This window comes from Hippopotamus amphibius, chromosome 8 (genome assembly GCF_030028045.1).
Source record: "Hippopotamus amphibius kiboko isolate mHipAmp2 chromosome 8, mHipAmp2.hap2, whole genome shotgun sequence".
NCBI lineage: Eukaryota > Metazoa > Chordata > Mammalia > Artiodactyla > Hippopotamidae > Hippopotamus > Hippopotamus amphibius.
Window position 1 is genome coordinate 25,788,033 of NC_080193.1, and position 21,477 is coordinate 25,809,509.

Below are 21,477 nucleotides of genomic sequence, written 5' to 3' on the forward strand. Positions count from 1 at the left end.
TACCCACAGGTGGATGCCTTGGTCCAGGAGGAGGCCAGCAAGTGCTGGGAGTGAGGCCATAAATACCTAGGAAGGAGCCCTGGAGAATTAGGTGCGCAGCATGCAAGACGCACACGTAAAGCCCTCAGCACTGACACACTGGTAGGAACCAGCTCATCACGGGCAAAGTTTCCGCCCCTGTAATGGACCCCAGAACTCGCTGCCTCCCAACCCAACAGGGTTTAGAATTTGTGACCCCCACAGTCATGGGCCATCTCTTCCCTGCACACACTTTTCTCAGCGACTTGAAATGGTATTACCCTTGGACCCTCAGGGCCTCGCTCTGTTCTTATAAGCTGTGTGTCCTTGGCAGGTGGCTCAGTGCCTCTGTGCCTTGGTTTCTGATCAGTGAAATGAGGAGGATGATATTAACCTCCCTGGGTCGTATTAAAAGGATTAAAGCCCATCAGTCTTGTCACTTGTGACCATGTGATGTGCATTCCTGTTTATGCTGCTGCCAGGGAAGGGCAGGTGGGCTGCTCGGCCAGCACTTCTGGGTCTGGCCGCTGCAGCAACTGATCCACCTTTTGGTCCAGCTTTGCTGGCAGGAGAGCTGACCCCACCTCTCAGGGAGGTCAGGAGTCCAAGGTCAGAGGATGCTGCCATGCAGTGGTGGAGGGTTTGGAGTCTGGTGCCGAGCTCCTGGGGTTTGTGTCCAGATTGTGCCCCCGACTAGCTCTGAGGCTTTGGGGAAGTCATTTTGCCTGACCGTGCCTCAGTTCCCCTGGTTGTCATGGAGACTGAGAGGGACAATAAGTCCTTTATCTCCTAGATAACCCACAGATGCACCCTTAGAAGATTGCCTGGCTCAGAGAAGGGTTCAGTAAACAGTGCTGTTGGCACTGTTGTGGTTGTTATAACTATTTTCTTCTGCTTCTTTGTCTTAAACACACTCGCCAAGGAAGCTACGTAACTAGTAGTATCTGTAACAGTACCTGCTCTTAGGCTGTTAGGTATGCAAACAGAGCTCTCTATCCCGATTTTGAAAAGCTCTGTTCTATTTTCAGTTGACTCCTGATCCCTGTCTTTGTTCAGCCCCCATGCCAGCCCAGATGGCTCCTTGGGTGTCCTGACCAGGAATAAAGACACTCTCCCCAATCCCCAAACATCCTGGCTAATGACTCATCAGCAAACAGCACTGAGAAACATCCACAGAACCAGGTGTGTGCATGTGGGTGTTTCAAGGGGTTTTTACCTAACACGTCTTCTGGGGCAGCCCTTCTCCATCACTCTGTTATCACCAGCTACACAAGGAAGTGGGTTGCTCTGCTCAGTAGAATATCTCACTAAAGGAAGTCACCAGCCTGCTGAGTGGCAGGCACAGAGAACGTGAACTTCCAACTGCCCACTAGGGATGCTCAGAGGATCTGGTGGGCAGGGTCTCACTCGGGTTATTCTTGATCAACACTTCCGGTTACTAAGGTGCTGAGCCAGGACTGGCCAAGTTTCCCAGGGGACGTACGCCTTCCTGTAACTAGCCTAGGAGACTCTCTAAACAACGCTTCTCAAACGACGTGGAGGGCTGGTTAAAACGCAGATTTCTGTCCCCCACCCTGAGTTTCTGATTCAGCAAGTCAGAGGCAGAACCTGAGCATCTGCTTTCTAACAAGCTCCCCAGTGATGCTGAGACTATGGGTCCCAGAACCCGACTTTGAGAACCACCCAAGGGTGAGGAAAGTCATGGGTTCTACAAATTCACGGCCAAGCTCAGAGTTTTGGAAAAGGCTCAAAACCCTGTTTGGAGAGGCAGTTCATTTCTCTTCTTCTCCAGGTAGTTGCCTGTGAGAAGAACAAGGAAGGGTCCCTCCAGTTGCTGGAGGGGCCGCTGCCCGCACGCAACACAGGACAGGAAGGGGACCGCTCAGGTGCAAGGTTTGAATTCCGATGACCAACCCACCGAATTCTGGGCTCTCGGCCGGGCTCACAAGCACTGGCCGGAGGGTAGAATCATCCTGACAGTTCTCCTCCCTGAGGTCATCTGAATTCACAGAACATTCTTCCAGCCTGAGAATGGAAGCCGGCTTCACTGGACCCGCTCATCACTTCAGAGGACAGAACCCTGGGCGCCAATGCCTGGAAGAACGTGTCCCCCTGGGGTGGAGCCCCCACAGGCAGCTCCTCGCCTCCCCCAGCCCCAGGGAGCCCCAGGCGCCCACAACTGCATCAGAAGCTGCCATTTTCGGAAGAAGAGGCAGATGGAGCGGACCCAGGGGCGCGCGGCTGGTCCACGCCTGGGGAAAGCATCACCAAACACTCTGGGAGGGGAAACATCGTTCCCTAAAATACCTGCATGGTGTCCAGCGTGTTCTGGGTGAAAAGCAAAGCAAGACACAAGGGCAGGAAGATGTCGTGAATAAAAGAAGACACAGATTCTCAACACATCTGCATCGCCTTTTCCGTTTTTCCAACCAAAGCACGTGACGCCCGCCCGTGTGGGGGCACGCACGGCCACCAGCGCCAGGGGACGTGACCTCAGCAGGGCTGTCACAGAGCGGCAGCTCAGAAGGAGGATTAAAACAACACAGCCGATCAGATCGATGGGCTTAGGGCAATGGGGAAAAAGAAACTGCACTTCCAGCCAGGAGACTATGCAAATCAAAGTGTGGTGGGAGATTCTGGTGAGGGGAATGTGATGATTTTTCAGGAAGATGTATGGCCGTTTGGAGGTCTGGTTCCAGTCTCCTGGGTTATATATTTTCCCACCTGCTATCTATCACTCTCAGCCCTCCAGATATTCATTAGCTAATGGACGCTTTCAAAAAATCAATTTTAATATATATGATGGTAATGGTGAAACCTTTTCCTGGGGGAGGAATAGATTTTAAAAGGCAATGTAAGAGATGCATATATTCTGTTTTAAGTGGCCGCTGGTCCCCTGGAGACAAGAGACAAGGTCGTCTTAAAGAGGACAGGCGCTTCCCATGTGCGGAGGTGGCAGGTCCAGGGGAAAGATCCTCTTGGCCTTTCTTGATAGGGTGGAACTAGGGGAGGAGGCCACCTAGGGCCCCCGCATCTCTGTGCAGACACTCCCCGCTGCTGTGTCTGTAGTGAAGAGTCAGTACCTGCGTGACCTCTGTCTTTGGCAGGGAGACTCTTTATGTCTTTATTATGCATGAGGAATGTGGACGGCAAAGGCCCCCGGGTGATCCCAGGAGGTCCCCTCCTCTCCCAGAGAGGCTGGCATCAGGCCACCAGCCAGGGACAGAAGCGTGGTCCTGACATGCCACCCACTCTCTGCCAAGCCCCCACTATCGGGGCCGATGAGAAAGGCCTCTGGGGAGGGTCACTCCAGCTGTGCTCATGGGGACAGGGTCCTGGCAGCGCCTTGATTGTGTTCACTGCTGTGATTCCTACCAGCGCCTCCCCAGATGCCAAGTGCTTCCTCAGGCTTAGTGCTGTCCAGTAAAACTCCCCCGTTCATCTGATGCCCATAGGAATGGTACATCCCTGCACCTTTCTCCTTGAGGAAATCGTGCCCCTCAAATAAGTGGGCTCATCCTCCTTGCTTTCCATCCAAGAGGAGCCAAAAGAGGAGAGCAGACCACCTCTGAGACCCACAGCTTGGATGCTGGCTGTGTGGCCCCAGGAAAGTTGCTTAACCTCTCTGTGCCTCACTTCCTCATGTGTAAAATGGGACTCGTAATGGCGCCTATCATATAGGCTGCTTGTGCTGACAACAAGGGAGGATGTGTGAACAGCACTAGTAACCCGTACCCAGTGGCACTCAGTAAAGGTTAGCTATTGCTTCTACAAGGCATTAATGCAATATCTCCTGACCTCACCCACCCCCAGGAAGAAAGCCAGCATGGCTAGTTCACTTACCTCTAGCAGCTGCACCGCACCTTCATGTTCTTTCTTAGCTTCAACCTGAGCCTTTTTGGATGATAAAACGACAGAAGAGTAAACGTTTAAAGGGGAAAAAGAGAAATAAATTAATTAGATTAATAAATTAATTAAAGTGTAAATTATCAGGGAGTGTGGGTCATTGATTTTTATTCCTCTAATATGACCCTACATTCTAAGGGTCTAAATCAGTTCTCATATTTCCCTCCCTTTGGGCAAGATGGAATGGATTTGGGTTGGGCTTGACGCTCTTTGTAAAAACTGAAAAGTGCCCCCATGTCTGGCAGAGAACGGAGAGGCTGATGGGATTCAGCTGGTGCATGAGGGTGGGAGCCCCTGATTCTATTCCTGAGAAGGGGCCACACTCGGAAGGTGGCTGAACTCAGAAGAGCTGGATAATTCTTCCCGAAGCCCCGGGGAACACCACCATTTTCTCAAATGTCCTTAACTGCTTGAGGAATAAAACGCAGTCACGTGAACTTGACCCTGAATAACCCAAGGTAACATCCCACCAGGCCCTGAGGAGAGGCCACCCAGGGGGTCCTGAGCTCCCAGGCTCTCAGCTGTGGCAGGGGGGCTGCCCTCTTCAAATTACCTGACTCAAAGCCATCTGCTCCACAGAATAAGAAACTGTATGAGTTTCACCAAAGAAATTTCTCAGGATAGCTGCTGCCCGGGCCATATGGTGAGTTCACACAAAACTGAGATGCAATGTTACTATTTCTTGTCCTCACAGACCCTGAAGTTCTATTTTTGTGATGACAGAAAATATCTGTTGTGTTTGCCTGCCTGAAACTGTGTCCTGGGAAGACGGCCTGACTTTACTGGGGATCCACTGAGTACATGAGAACAGTTCTAGATTAGTTAGCATAATCCAGTTAGAACAAAGAGACTTTGCCTGGGAATGCTGGGAGGAAGGGAAGCCCCTTGCCTTTGGGACTTGAGGCTGAGTGGAGGAGAGTTTAAAGCAGCTGCAGCCATCTTGCCACCATGAGGGGCAAATCTAGAACAGCCAGGGGCCTCCACATGGAAACCAAAAATGAAGCCAAAGCAGAGGAGAGCAGAGGCAGGAGAGAAATGGAGGTCTGATGTCTGATGGGATTTGGCAGGTGCTGGGTTCAACCACATCTGAAGCCAGCTGATCTGAGCCCTGGATCCAACCAAACCTGAAGCCAGATTTTCAGTTGCATGTACAGCTGAAATTCTCTTTTTGTGTTTGTCACTAGAAACCAAGAGTTCTAATGAGCACGATCATCAACTGTTGAAGATGTGACATCTCCCATTTTAAAGTTGGAGACACCGAAGTTTAGTGAAAGAGTGGGGTGTCATAAGATAGAGAAGAAAGGCCCGTCCCCACATTGCTGCCTCGATGCCTCCCATCAAACTGGTCTCCCAGGTCTCACACACATTTAGAGATGATGTTCTCCTGATGCTATAGGGTAACTGCCTCTGAAAATCGAGCACTAGGAAAGAATCTGTATTAAATTGAGATTTACATATAGAATCCTAGTTTCTGGAGGAATATTTTCTCCAGGTGCCTGGAGTATAATGCGGAGAAGAGTTAACATCATCAATAAGCCAGTAAGAGCCATCTTAACAGCTTCTGCTTCTCACTTGAAAACTTCCATGAGTCTGAAAGAGGGAAGGGCTTGGCTTCCCTTGCACAGACTAAAAGCGAAAAGCAGCCTGAGCTTTCCATAGAGTTCATTCATATGCATTTCATTCTCACATATTTCCAATGAGGCTTTTAAGAGCTGGGGACGTGAACAGAACCCAGCAAATTAACTAGACCATTCTTGAATTCAGCTCAGTCTTCAAAGGCTCAAAATTGTTCCTTTCAGAGCAAAAACAACAAGAGCGACCATAAATCACGAAATAGGGGGGAAAAAAAGACAAACAACCAGAGAACATACAGGGATTATATAAATAACACCACCATTCAGCCACTTGAGTCAAAGATAGTTTTCAACTGGCGGAAAGAAAAACAACCAAAAACTCCATTGCGGGCTGTGAAAACACAGCTAAGCTGGCAGTAACAACTTCGTTCCTGGCTTCAAGTGAAAATCAGGAGTTCGTTTTCATAGGTTACTTGCAAGCTGAGCCATTTGGGCAATCAGAATAGATGGTTAAAATTAACAGTTAAAATTGGCAATGCTGAATTCTTGCAGAATCTAAGCAACAGCTTAAGTGAGGCTCATTTCGGGGGCCACTGCCAACGCATGGGGGAAGCTGAGACCTTCATGCAGACACGATCTCCTACAGAACACAGTGAACTTGCGAGGGACCGTGACTCCTAGGGAGGCCCACAGTCCTGCTGTCAGAAGAAGGGGTCTGTGGTCCAGGGGATCACACGTCCAGGGAGTGGGTTCACATGGCAGCAAATGCATTTGTTTCAGGGGAGGCACAGCTGTGCAGACGGGATGTAGATTTCCTGCTGCCAAAGGTCTACACATTTGGCTCGGACAGACAGAGCACATGACACAGAATAATAAGCTACCCAAACACCTTGGTGATGGGGTTGGGAGTATAGACGCTGGTTGGGATGAGCAGGGAGGGGGTCATTTATGGGTGCTGTTAACATCAGCTCCACAGAAAAGTGAGCAAGATTCGTGGAGCTGGACGGAAGGCTGTACACATCCTCAAATCAGGTTCCTGAGTTCCACAGAGCTGAGGAAACCGCGAACGTGGACCAATATTCCAGGCATGTGTCGTAGGAGAAAACAAGACGCTAAAGAACTCGGAGGGTCGGCCTGCAATCCCCACGCCATCCACGCACAACAACTAAATCCAAAACATCCAAGGGAAGCACTTGACATGGAGGTGAAGCACTTTTACAAGATGTGGGGCGAGTTCAGCTTCTGTTAGGAACGTACGTGTCAGTAATGGCCTTAAACCTGGAGCCTTTGTTCCCCACAAGGGAGGAATGTGAAATGACAGTCGCATTGATCTGATCTGTAGATGAATTTTAAATATGGAAAAACTCTTTTGCTCATACATCTGGATTATTATAACTGTTACTTGTATTAAGACAAGGATGTAACCTGCACGAGAAACTGGAAATCTGAAGCAACTAGAGCATCTGGACTCCGGTCACCATGTCCCTAGAGAGACCTCGGGGTTTCAGAGTCAGGCCTCCAGGGGACCGGGAGCACATTATCTAACCTCAGGTCCCACGTCTATAAGGGGACCCGCAACCCAAGGGTTACAAGGTGATGGCTGACTGCTGCCTCCACTCATGCATTCAACACAAATTTATTGTGGGTTATCTAGAACTTCTCATCAGTTATCCTGGTAATCTTACATGACCATAACCTATGTCAATGGATGGACTCTTACTAGATCTCCCATTAGTTCATCCATTCACCCATTCATTCATTCAAAGTTCCCGAGCATCTTTATTCATTCACTCACTAATTCATTCATTCATTCATTCAAGTTCCTGAGCATCACTTGTCGAGTACCTGTTCTGTGTCAGGCAATGTTCTGGGAGTGCAGACACTCCACCCTGGATGCAGACAATAGGCAAATAGGTACATCAAAGAGCAAGCGGCATCACTAAACAGGGTGGGGTGGCAGAGAATGCCAGGGTCGGGGTGGAGACTATTCAGGCAGGGAGGCCGGGCAGAGACTTCAGCAACCATAAGCCAGCTCTGCCGTTATCTGGGGACCAGGCATTCTGGGTGGAGAGTGGAGAGGGGGATGGTTTGGGAGCGGTCTGGACTCGCAGACAAGAGCGGAGGGAGGGTGGCAGGACAGGAGGAGGCGGGGCTTAAATAAGGTGACACGTGCATTCCAGGCACCGGGCCCAGAACATGCTGCACGTAGAGCAAGTGTTCATGGTGTAGCTTTTGTTACTATTGTCTGTCCACAGCCTATGCTCACAGCCTCTCTCACTGCTGTGCCGTTAGCCCTGACACACAGCTGACACACGAGGCTCAAGAGCTGTTTGCTAGGGACTTCCCTGGTGGTGTAGAGGTTAAGAATCTGCCTGCCAGTGCAGGGAACACAGGTTCGATCCCTAGTCTGGGAAGATCCCACATGCTGTGGAGCAACTAAGCCCACGAGCCACAACTACTGAAGCCCACGCACCTATAGCTAGTGCTCCGCAACAAGAGAAGCCGCTGCAAAGAGAAGCCCGCACACCACAACGAAGAGTAGTCCCTGCTCGCCACAACTAAAGAAAGCCCACGTGTAGCAACAAAGACTCAACTCAGCCAATAAATAAATAAATAAATAAATTTATATATATAAAAAAAAGAGCTGTTTGCTGAATGAATGAAAGTAAGGATTCTCCGCTGAGCTCTTGGCTCCCCAATCTCCCTGAGCAGGTGTCCTGTGGAAAAGTCCTTGTAGACGGGACTCGCTCTGCTTGGGCTTTTATTTTTTAAGCTATGCTCCACCAGCTACCAGAGATAAGGGTTGGCTGATGGTCTTGTCTTACCTTGATTCCCATTAGAATAGCCTTGGGCAACTTGATCATTCATTCATTCTTTAGCTCAACAACTGTTTTCAGTTGCACATTATTTCTCCTGCTTCTCCCAACCACCATATTGAGCAGAGGGATGAACTGAGCTTCCAGGGAGGCAGAGCGACCCTGGAGAAGGTTCCAGGTCCCTGATATCAGCTGGCTGAATGTCCAGACCTTCCTTAAGGTGGCCAGGTCCAGAGGTGAGGTTGAAACCACAAAGGAATCTCCAAGGATGGTAAAATGTCAAAAACCCCACTTACGTTTCATGGGAAAATATACCCCTGGCTTCCTTACACACATCCTGGACATCAAGAAAAAGAATATGACAGGATCCAGGAAGCAGTGGACCCAACAAAGTACGGAGAGGTGTCAAGGGAATACCCCAGGTGATGGGGAAGGAAGTTTCCAGGCCCGGCTCTGCATCCAGCCTCTGGAGCAACCAGACTGGACTGGAAGAAGAGGCCGGGCTCCAGGCAGGATGTCTCAGGGGAAAATGGAATTAAAACATCCCCTGAGGAGTCTGACCATCTTGAGAGGAATTCTATGGCTCTGGCAGAAAGTCTGGGAGTAAGGGAGTGATGACCAAACACACAGAAAGAGGGGATTCACGCCAGGGAAAAGGAAAAGCTGTGCAAAAAAGGAAACGCTGCCCTTTGTGGAGCCTGGTAGGACCTGTAGAGCGTGCCTTGTTGAGAACGGAACAGAATTCAACTTGGGACATGATGTTTGAGATCATCTAAGCTGGATGTCTAGTTGGACAAAAGAAGTAGGGTTCACAGGCAGAATCTGACTTGGAGATTCAAATCTGGGACTTGGCACACAGATGGCATTCAAACCCAGGGGCCCAGATGAGGTCATGAGAGAGCAAGTGTAGGTCAAGGAGAGACGTGGTTTGAGGATGTTTAGAGGGTGTCTGTATGGATGGAGGAGAGCTAGAAGAGGGTGGGGTCCTGGAGGCCTGAGGGCGGGGAGACGGACCCCCTCAAAATGTACCTCTGGGTCAAAGAGGATGAGGGCAGACACTAACCACCGAGCAGGATGTCCGGACATGGGTGACTTAACAAGGGCCATGGCATTGGTGAGATGAAGGTGGGTCCCATGGGAGTGGGTTCAAGAAACAATGGTATTTGCAGTAACATGGATGGACCTAGAGATGATTATACTAAGTGATGTAAGTCAGAAAAAGAAAGACAAATACCATATGATATCACCTATATGCAGAATCTAAAATATGACACAGGGCTTCCCTGGTGATGCAGAGGTTAAGAATCTGCCTGCCAATGCAGGGGACGTGGGTTCGAGCCCTGGTCCGGGAAGATCCCACGTGCCGCAGAGCAACTAAGCCCGTGTGCCACAACTATTGAGCCCATGAGCCACAATCACAGAAGTCCACAAGCCTAGAGCTCATGCTCCGTAACGAGAAGCTACCGCAATGAGAAGCCCACATATCTCCACGAAGAGCAGCTCCTGCTTGCCACAACTAGAGAAAGCCCGTGCACAGCAACGAAGACCCAACGCAGCCAAAGATAAATTAATTAATTTATTTTAAAAAACCCACTGACATTAAAAAAAATAAAATATGACACAAACGAACCTATCTTTGAAACAAAAACAGACTATGGACATAGAGAACAGACTGGTGGTTGCCAAGGGGGAGGGGTTGGGGGAGGGATGGAGTGGGAGGTGGGGGTTAGCAGATGTAGGCTCTTATATATGGAGTGGATAAACAACAAGGTCCTACTGTATAGCACAGAGAACAATATCCAGTATCCTATGATAAACCATAATGAAAAAGAATATTAAAAATAGAATGTATATATATGTATAACTGAATCACTTTGCTGTACAGCAAAAATTAACACAACAACGTATATCAACAATACTTCAATTAAAAAAAAGAAATAATTGGAGTTGTAGTCAGAGAAATAGGTGACTCCTTGGAGATGTATCACACTGTGGTTTCATGAGAAGCAAATTGGAACTCAGAGAGCTCTGGTGACTTTTATTATGGTAGGGGGACAAGCACTAGGCTTTGTCCTTCCATAGGGCATGAGCACTTGCAGTAATGGGTGTCTGCCACTCATTTCAACTTCACCCCATCTAAAGTTGTTGCCCTTATCAATCTCTCACATCATTCTGTGTGTTTCTTTCGTGGCATTTTCCTGATCTGAACTTACTGAATCCTTCTTGTACTTGTTCACTTACTCCCACTCTGTAAGGCAGAGGTCTTGTCCTACCCTGCACTGCATTCCCAGTTTCCAGGATAATGGCTGAACTGTTGACACATCGGTGGCAACCAGCAAACATTTGCAGAAGGAAGGAAGGGAGGAAGCAAGGAAGAAAGGGAGGAAGGGAGGGAGGGCAGGAATCAGGGAAGGAACAAGTGAGTGATCGGGGAAACAACTGTAGCACGAGAGCCCTCCATGCTGGAAATTGAATGGAGACGTGAACTCTGGAAAGAACTCACCAATCTTGCTCCATTCAAGTCTCGACCTTTCTAACATTTAAAGAAAAATAAAATAAAATAAAAATCAGAGCTCTAAGAATTACAAGTTGGCACATTCATCCTTCATTCGTTTTTCTTCCTCTGCTCCCCCACTGATGAAGCATCCGTGAGTCCAAAATAGAGACAAGGATGAATACCAGGGAAAAAAGAAGCACAGGAAGTTGGATGGTGCTCAGAAGAGACTCTGGGAGCTGAATAATGGACTTGGCTCTAGTGCACTTTCCTCGGCGTCAAGTGCTTCGTAAATAAAACTCCAGGCTCGTGGAGAATGATGCTCTTCTGAGAAAAACTGACCTGTCGCCCTTGCTGGACAATATTTGTATTTCTGTCGGCTTGTAATCTGTCCCAGACGCTCCCAGCCCAGGGACGTGACTTCTGGGGATGCAGTGAAAGAGCGCAGGTACCAGGCAGGTATCTCCGGACACCGGAAGGTCCCTCATGCAAGGCGGGAGAAGATAAGAGTAATATCGCTGTCTGTATCCCAGCAATATCCTCTCTAGATAGCATCTAATGAAATATTGCTGCTCAGCGGGCCAGCCAACGTATTATGACAGGTAATAAGGACTGTGACTGTCTCCACTGCGCCGGCCTAATGAAATCTATCCTTAGCACGAGGTCTTCATAAATGATTAGAGAAAGAGCATCAGAAGTTATCTGCCTGATGCTACACGTTCTGCTAATAAACTCAGGAGGAGAAAAGCCACTCGGACAGATAGAGATTGCCAGCCAGGTAGGGCAAGCCGTCGTGCCCTTTATTTGAGATCAAAGACCTGGAAGGGCTGGCATGGGGGTGGAGGGGCCCACCTGATGGAGGAGGAGGTGCCTGCTGCCCATCCCAGCTGGCGCTGGGTGGGGGCTGGGACCAGCACCTGCGCCAGTGGTCAGGTTGTGCCCTGGCTGGAAGGGCTGGCTCTCCTCCCATTGAGGGGGCGGGGGACATGGGGCTTCAGGAAGGAAACGCAATAAGAAATATACACAGGGGCCCCAAGCCCCATGGATCTGAAAGACCCATTTGGAGAGAGACAGGAGGACCAAGGCCTGTGACTAAGGACAGGGTGGGAATTAACTTTCTTGGCCCCAAACCATCACAGGCACTGTGGGGATACACGTTCTGAACTGCCTGGTCCCCCACTCCCCTCCTCCCTCCCTCTGGTTTCCGTTCTTTCTTCTTCCTCCTCTCTTTTCTCGCCTTATTTCCCTCCTTTTCTTTTTTCTTTTTAAAGATTTATTTTATTATTTATTTATTTATTGGCTGTGTTGGGTCTTTGTTGCTGCATGTGGGCTTTCTCTAGTTACAGCAAGCAGGCGCTGCTCTTTGTTGTGGTGCACGGGCTTCTCTGTGTGGTAGCTTCTCTTGTTGTGGAGCACCGGCTCTAGGTGCACAGGCTTCAGTAGGTGCAGCACGTGGGCTCAGTAGTTGTGGCTCTCGGGCTCTAGAGCACAAGTTCAGTAGTTGTGGCACACAGGCTTAGTTGCTCCTCTGCATGGGGGATCTTCCCAGATCACGGATCAAACCTGTGTCCCCTGCATTGGCAGGTGGATTCTTAACCACTGCGCCACAAGGGAAGCCCTATTTCTCCCCTTTTGTTTCTTCTTTTTGTGCTCCCTGTCTCTCTCTTTCTCTCTCCCTTGTCTTCTGGTCATGAGATCACGCTACACATATTGCCCCAAAACTTGATTTGCTCACCCAACAAAACATCACATAAACCTCCCCGAGAGCATCTGTAAGCTAAAATTATTCCTCCCAGTGCTGTCAAGCTGGTCTGTGGTATGGACGCCCCACGATGCACACAACTATGACCTCTGATGAGTATTCGATTTAACCCCATTACTTATGCCCACACTACAGGACTGCAAACCAAACCAAACCAAACCACACCATCCTTTTGAACTGGTTCCTGAGTTTCTTACAGGGCATATTCCCAGCATGGAAGGTTGCAGGGTCAAAATAGACCTGTGTTTTTAGTTTCCACTGATGCTGTCAGGTTGCCTGCCCCCAGAGCTGAAGCGATTCACACCCTCTTCATTAATCCACAGCCGTGTCGTTTCCCCTACACTCTCGCCAGCATCGACTGTTAGAGCCTTTCCTTTGATTTTGCAATTTAGAACATAATCACAAGTCAACTTAGGAGAAACTAGAGAGTAGAGGGAACCTTTCTACGCCAGGAAGGAAGGGAGGCGCTCCCAAGCCTGTGAGAAAGGGCTCCGGAGAGCAGCCAGCAGCCCGCACCCCAGGTCCCCAGCCTCCCGCCCGCCTCCTCTCCCAGCCCCCAGCCTTGCCCCCCCCCCACCCCAACTCACCTTCTGCAGGAGGTCGATTTCCTGCTGCTTGGCGTTGAGGACGGCCAGGGCTTGTTCATGCTCCAACTCCAGCTGCTGCCGCCGTTCCGCGGCCTCTCGCATGTGCTGCGGTTGAGGGGAGAGGGGGGACAGGTCAGGTCAGCCCAGCGCCCTGCACGGAGCCGCGTCCAGGGTCCCTGCGGCGGCTCCCCGCTCTGACTCACCGCCTGCATCCCCGGCTTCTCCGGAGGGCAGCAGAACCAGCCTGGGAAACCCTCACACCCACAAGCCTTCCTCCCGTTTTCACGTTTTCTAGTTTACGTGCCAGTAGCACGTGAGCAGAGCTGCAGGTTCCTGTGCGGAGGTGAATCCCTCTTCTTCCTGTTTGGAAAAATCCTCTCTTCTCTCCGTTTTTTTCTTCCAGGTCTTCTGCAAATACCAGCCAAGACTCATGGATCTTTCCCTACATAGGGGTCCTGTTCCAAGCATTTTACTACCATTTAACTCAGGTCATCCACCATAAGCGCAGGAGGGAGCTACTGTAACTAGTCCCATTCTACAGATGGGAAAACTGACACACAAAGCTCTCCTTGCTTGTCACACTTGGTGAGTGGCTGTCTGGGATTCAAATCTGACCCTCCACGGAGCCTCTGAATCTCAGAGTTTGGTCATGTCTGCTGACTCTGGCGAAGCCTGGTGCTCAGCCCCCACAAGTCCAAGTGCCCCCTCATTTGTCCCTCTGCAAAGGTCCCACCGAGGCAGGGAGTCCCAGGGCTGGACCCTTTCTCTAACTGGAGCATTTTTTCCCCATCTCTGATGACTTCTTGTCACCCAAAATCATCCCCCAGGAGAACCCACCATCGAGCATCAGAGGACACCAGGACCTCCGCAGCCCTAACAGTGACCACCTGTGAACCCTGGTGGGGAGGAAACATGAGAAATGACATCATGTAGAAAAAAGGCATGGGTGGGACCGACTTTTGCAGTGGCAGAATCTCATGGAATGTTTCGTGGCAAACCAGATGCACATTTGAATTTAGCTTCCTCCTTCCCCTCCTTCCACTCCTCTCCTCTCCTTCTTCCCTCCTTCCCTTCTTCCTCCCTCCCTCCCTCCCTCCCTCCCTCCCTCCTTCCTTCCTTCCTTCCTTCTTTTCTTTTTCTTTTTATAATGAGACCTATGCCAAAGGTGACTCAGAGAGCAACATTCTTAAAATCTGGATCTTTTACATAAAATTCCTGATTCCTTCAGAAAAAGGAATGTTTAGCTCCGTGTCCCACCTGGAGGGGCTGGCAGAGGCTGAGTCAGAGCCGTTCCCTTCCCGAGCATGTGACTCCTTTTCGCTGCTGTCCCTGCAGACCCAGCCCCTCCTTCCCGTGACTTGACGTCCAAGGGCATGACCCACATTATACAGATAGGAGACCCCTTGATATAATGAGGAAGGGACCCTAGTGTACCTTCCTCTTTGGCTTGTATTTGTTGGTGATTTATTCTTATTACTTTTAAATCTTATTGTTTTAATTCTTTTGTTTATTTTTTTATCCCCAAGGCTGGGGGTGGGGGGTTGGGTGACGGGGAGATAAGAGTAGAGGCAAATTCTATTCTTTTCACCATTTTCCCCAAGTCCATCCCATCTGCTGCCACCAAAAGCTCCTTCCTTCTGGGAAACATCTTGGTGCTCCGCAATTTTAACTGTGGATGGGGAAGATTTGGGGGTTCACGTTCCAAAGTTCTGTGATTTATTTGCATTAAAAAGTGAAGTCTTCCTGACATCCGTGTTGCGTGTGTTACACACCTGCTGACATCACGTGCTGGCTTTGTCTCCAGTTTGGGGCTGAACAACCTGACAGACCTTCTGCTGTCTGAGTTCACTGGGAAGTTTCAATTACCCAGCCCCTCAGTGGATGAGAGCTGAGTTCACTGTTGCAATGGAAACTCTCACCAGAACCCGGGATCCTGGGAAGATAGAACCCCCCAGACATGAACAAAATTCCCTGAAACATGGAAATGGGTGTGTCTGTCGATGACCGCAACCTGCCTGAGTTGGTACTGGAATGGGTCGCTCGTGTCTATTTGTGGTCAGGGGGAGACCAGCACACACGCATCTTCTTTCATCTGCTCTAGTCTCCAGACTTCCTGGTCTGACTGAGCCTCGCCTTCCTGGGCAGGGGAGGGGTTACTTACCATGTAGCCTCCCCCCGACCTCTGCCACCCAGAGCCAGTGTTTTCTTTTGTTTTTTTGTTTTTTAAGGTCTTTATTGGAGTATAATTGCTTTACACTGTTGTGCCAGTTTCTGCTGTGCAACAAAGTGAATCAGGTATATTTATACATATATCCCCATATCCCGTCCCTCCCATGACTCCCTCCCACCTTCCCTATCCCACCCCTATAAGTCATCACCCATCATCGAGCTAATCTCCCTGTGTTATGCAGCAGCTTCTGACTAGCTACTTATTTTACATTTGGTAGTGTATATATGTTAATGCTATTCTATCACTACGTCCCAGCTTCCCCTTCACCCCCATCCCGTGTCCTCAAGTCCATTCTCTACATCTACATTTTTATTCTTGCCCTGTCACTGGGTTCATCAGTACCATTTTTTTTTAGATTCGGTATATATGAGTCAGCACATGGCATTTGTTTTTCTTTTTCTGGCTTACCTCACTCTGTATGACAGACTCTAGGTCCATCCACCTCACTACAAATAACTCAGTTTCATTCTTTTTTATGGCTGAGTGATAATCCATTGTATATATGTGCCACATCTTCTTTATCCATTCATCTGTTGATGGGCATTTAGGTTGCTTCCATGTCCTGGCCATTGTAAACAGTGCTGCAATGAACATTGTGGTACATGGTTTTTTTTTTTTTGGATTATGGTTTTCTCAGGGTATAAGCCCAGTAGTGGGATTGCTGGGTCATATGGTAGTTCTATTTTTAGTTTTTTAAGGGACCTTCATACTGTTCTCCATAGCGGCTGTACCAATTTACATTCCCACCAACAGTGCAGGAGGGGTCCCTTTTCTCTGCACCCAAAGGGCCAGTCTTGCCCACGGCTCTCCTGACCCTGCGAAGCTCTGATTACCAGTTTGGGTCTGGCAATTTCTAATGATCTCTAGCGACAGACTCCACTCCCCACTGCCCACCACCAGCCCGTCCTGATTCCCAAACCAGTGACACAAGGCGCCGGGCATTTTCAGGAACCCTGGGTCAGAGGAACTGCCAGAGCCTCTAAAAATGTCAGGAGTTCTCTGAGCTTCCAAGAAGCTTTGGAAATTCTTCCACAAACACTGCTTGACTTGGAGGAATATTACTTTTGTCTGGTATTGGGTTTCCTCCTAAGGGCACTAGAGTTCATTAATACTTATTCTCCACCAACTTTCATGGGATTGTCAAGAGGGCCGATGGAACTGTGTGTGTGAGGATTTTCATTCTATAGAAGAAGGTTCCTGCTTCATTCCTTCATGCATTTTCTTCTGCTATATGTTTATTCATTCAACCAGCATTTATTGGGTACCTGTCATATGCTGTGATGATTGGGTACCTGTCATATGCTGTGATGCTGGGCACACAGGACGACAGGACCCTGCCTCCGCGAATGGACATTCTACCTGGAGGTCGGGTAAGCACATGAACAAGGAAAGGTCAACTGCAACAAGACACGTTAGGTTGAACCCCTAAAACTGATGTTCAATCATCTTTGACTTATAAGACGGGCTATTTCTCGTAGCCTAGTCCTGTGATGAAATGTCAGTGCAATGCTATAATAAAGATACACTTATTCACTCACTCACTCATTCATTCGACAAACAACTACCAAGTACTTGTCACGTGCCAGTCACCACCCTAGGTTCCGAAGGGGACAGCAATCAAAACAAACACAAACAAAACCGGGTCTCTTGGAGTTTACACTCGAGAGGGAGAGACAGACCCCACCCACAGGCATTAAATAATGTGGAGTGGGTCAGGCAGTCCTAAGAGTTATGGAGAAAAATATGGTGTGGGATGGGGGGCTATGGAGCTGCAGGCGTGGCAGAGGCTGGCGGAGCTTCTATTCATTGAAGTGGCTGGAGCCTCACTGAGAGGAAGCAGAGACCAGAGGCAGGTGATGAAGCTCCCACCGCGGGGTTGGGGGTGTGTGTAGGGGGAGGGTCCAAGTTCAGGTACAGCATGGCGCTGAGACACCACCCATTACCACTAAGAGGAGGCACTGAGCCAAGCTGCTAACAGGGCTGGGGCGGTGTGGGGACTGCACTGAGCTCCCGGGAAGCATCCAGAATGTTCCCTGCTCCAGACAATACTCACTGGTGCAGACAATGTTCCACAGGAAGGAAAGGGAGACTTTGTCCTCTATCACTTCGAGGAGCAACGTCTTTCCAGCGTGTGCTTGACGACGTTCCCCTTATTGGCCTGAACTGGCCAGATGTCCACCCTGAGGCCAACCCCCGGCAGCCCGCAGACTGAGAGGTCTCTGCACCCAGAAGAGGGGTCGTGCCCCTCCTCTGCTCAGAACCCCTCAGTGGTCCTCATTGCCCAGAGTAAAACTGCAGAGGTGCTGCCATGGTGACAGGGCTGCATATCTGCCTCCTCCTTCCTCTCTGATGTCACTGCTGTCCGCCTCTCCCGCTCTGCTCCACACACCCGGGCTTTCTTACTCTTTCCAAAGACTAGGCAAACTTCCACTTCAGGGCCTTTGCACATGCTGTTTCCGCTGCTAGTTACACTCTTCTCCTACCCCCGGTATTGGAAGAGCTTGTAATCTCAAAGACCAGTCTTTGCCCAGATGCCACCTTCTCAGTGAAGCCATATTTAAAACTATAGCCACCTCCTCTCCTCAACATCCTCATTCTCCACTCTGCTCTACTTTACTCTAGAGCATTTATCACCATCTAATATATTTCACACTTTACTAGCCCACTGTCTGCTTCTCCTCCCTAGGATGTACACAGGCTCCTCGTCTCAGGCTGTGGTCCCTGCCCCTGAAAAAGTCTCTCAGTAAATAAGCCAGCTCCTTCAAGCTGTCCTCTCTGATCTGCCCCCATGACTGCTTGGAGCTCAGTTCTGACCACTCTGCTTCCCCCTCACTGACTCTGCTCCAGCCACATTGGCCTTCTCCCAGCTCCTGGAATTTTCTGAACATTCCCCAGCAGGTGCTTGCAGGGACAGTGATGGTGGAGATGTGCTTCCAGCATTTCAGGTCAATAAAAGGGTGGGGTGCAGTGATCAAGAACCAGACTGCCTGGGTTCAAATCCCAGCTCTGCTGCCTCCAGCTAGTGACGTCACCTCTCTGTGCTTCATTTCCTTCTTCTGAATTTACTATTCATTAGCATCTGGGTCAATTTTTAGATGGTTAATTGATAACAATTAATTAAATAAGTAATGTTGATTAGTTAATTATGAATGAACACCTGCTTCAAAGAGGGATTTTGAATATTATATGAGTTAGGATAGTACCTGGCATCTATTAAGCCCATTATCTTTTACTCTGAATATAAGAAAACCCCTTCCCATCAACTTTGTGCAGTAGCATGTAATGCAGGATCTTGTAATGCAGCTTCAGGTAATAAAGTGTCACGTAACGAAGCATCATGGGATACAGTACCATGTGATACAGTATCATGTTATTTCGTATTGTGTTATGTAGCATCATGTAATAAAGTATCATGCATGCAATCCAGTATCATGTAATGCAGCATCATGTAATACATCATCATGTAATGCGATATCTTGTAACGCAGTATCATGTGATACAGTATCATGTTATTTGGTATTGTGCTATACAGCATCATGTATACAGTATCATGTTATTTCGTATTGTGCTATACAGCATCATGTATACAGTATCATGTTATTTCGTATTGTGCTATACAGCATCATGTATACAGTATCATGTTATTTCGTATTGTGCTATACAGCATCATGTATACAGTATCATGTTATTTGGTATTGTGTTACACAGCATCACGTAATAAAGTATCATGCAATTCAGTATTGTGTAATGCGATATCTTGTAATGTAATATCATGTAATTTAACATCATGTAATACAGTATCATGTAATGAAGTATCACGTGATGCCACTTTAATATAAAACTCAAAGTGCACGGGGGGGGGGAAGGTAGAATGTATTCGGCGACCAGGGACTCTACCAGCAAGGCAATGAGTGACTAGGATGATGGTATTGGTAAGATGGTGGTGTTAAAGAAAACGTGCTATCATTTAGTGAGCACTTACTAAGTACCAGGCACTATCTCGCCTGCTGCTGAGAGCTGGGTGCCATGGTCACGTTTAAAATAGGTCACAGACTCAGGGAAGTTGAATGACTTGCTTAAGGCCACACAGGGTACTGCAGCAGAGCCTGGAAGCCATTCCAAGAACGGCAAACCTCAGAGCCAGGGTCCACGGACCAGTGACCCTTTGCTGGCCTGAGGCCACTTCTCCATGGCCATCTTCACCGTGCAACTCTACCAGGGGCAGACTCGCGTTTTCAGGCTCCCAAGCAGCCAACCTGGTTCGGATGAACAATTATGCAGCTGTTTAATGATACCATTGTTCCAGCTAATTTTTGCGCTTCTGTTTATTTTGGAAGTGGGCACTGCCAAATGCAGCCTGTGTAATCTTTATTTAGCTTTGGGAAGGAAGTTATTAGTGGAAGGAGGAAACCATGTTCCTTACAAGGATTCATTAGAAACACTAACTGAATACAAAATCGCTCCACACGTGCTGCTGCAGGCGTCGGGGTCACTGGAGGATAGAGGGGCCACAGACACCTAGTGGGCTCCTTGCTTAGCGGTGAAAAGAGGTTGGGGGTGTGTAGATCAGGTGGATGGAAAAAGCTGCCTTGGAAATAGCTGTTCTCAGGCTGCTGAACCAAGTCAACATGAAGTACTTGTCAGAAAAGCAAAATGTGTAAAAATATATGCCCCTTGGGGTATTACTGACCAGGGTTCTTGGCCTCCTTCATCAACAGAAATTGATCAGAGGCCAGACTAGAAATTCTGGCCAGACTTTATTGGAGCCCCTGCTGCAGCAGGCGGGGGTGGGGGGGAGTGCAAACGAGTAACAGGTTCCCTTGCTCGCTCGCTGAGGGTGGGGGGTGAGCTGGTTCGGGGCAGAGGTTGGCTTAGGTGGTCTGCCCACCCCTTAGGGGGTGTTGAGGGCAGGGGGCACGCGCAGTATCCTGCTTTTGCCCCCGACAGTCTGCTTTTGCTCCTTGCTCTTCAGAAGTGGTAGCTGGGTTTCAGGTCTTTTTGTGTCTTCTTGTCCATAATTTGCCCCAATTGCACATGCACACAGTTATTTTTAGTCCCTTACAGTTTCTTTGTATTTTGTTGCTTGAGGAGATGTTTGCCCAGGTACAGGCACTGCAGCAGAGGGTCCCAGGTCCCAGCCTGCCTCTGGGGGACATCGTGTTTGAGGCTGATTATAAAAGCATTGCAGCTGGAGAACAAGACTAGTTGGGAACTTTGTTAGCTTCCTGTGCATCTTCCCACACCCCACCTGCCCCTTCAAAGCCACGTTCCCTTCTAGCTGCTGCCACCATATCTGCTTCCTTTCTCAACACACTGCTTCCAGGGTTGTCTCTACTCACTGTCTCTACAACCTCATGCCCCACTCACCCTTCACGCTTCTTCATCCTGGCTATCCTCCTACCACTCGACTGGCAGCCTCCCTCCAAGATGACCAAGGAGCTCCCTGCTGCCCTGGCCCAGTGGTCACTTCTCTGCCCGAGGACCCAATCTCTCAGCAGCAAGTGACATGACAGGCCACCTCCTTGTGAAACACCCTCCGCTCCTGGCCTGGGTACCCCCACATTGGCCCAGTGTCCCCTCTTCCTCCGCGCTCCTGTCTGATCTCTGAACCTTGGAGTGGCCACTGCTCTCTTGATGTTCTTTCCTTACAGGATCTTATCCCGCATCACAGTTTTAACTGCCATTGACAAACTCATGCTCCCAAATGACATCTTTATCTCTACACTCATATCCAGCTGTCTACTCATCTCCACGTGGATGTTCAGGAGGAAGCTCAAATTCAGCCTGTCCAAAACAGAGTTCTTGACTTTCTTTCTCCAACCACTTTCATCCCCCAGCTCCCCCATCTCAGCAATGACCCCACCAGCCACTCAATTCCTACAGCCCAAAAGCCAGAAGTCATTCTTGCTTCCCTTCCCTGCTCGATCAGCATCCAAGTCTTTAGAAAAACTTCCATTTGCACCAAAACCTTTCCCGAATTGGCTCCTTTCTCCAACTCCAGTGCCATCACCACCCATCCAGCCAATATTACCCCGCCGCTGGACCATAACCAGACTTGGAGTTGGTCTTCCTGCCATCAGTACTGCTCCT

General features: G+C 49.1%; 1 protein-coding gene across 1 annotated transcript in view; it reads right to left on the minus strand.

The window, feature by feature from the left end:
* Positions 1–21,477, minus strand: part of RIMBP2 (RIMS binding protein 2) — a 173,803-nt gene that overhangs the window by 76,826 nt on the left and 75,500 nt on the right. The window contains exons 6-7 of the mRNA XM_057747233.1: positions 13,158–13,262; positions 3,862–3,912 (exon numbers count right to left, since the gene is read on the minus strand). Of these exons, the coding sequence (XP_057603216.1) occupies positions 3,862–3,912; positions 13,158–13,259 (153 nt within the window). The 5' untranslated portion in view covers positions 13,260–13,262. The remainder of the gene's footprint in view (positions 1–3,861; positions 3,913–13,157; positions 13,263–21,477) is intronic.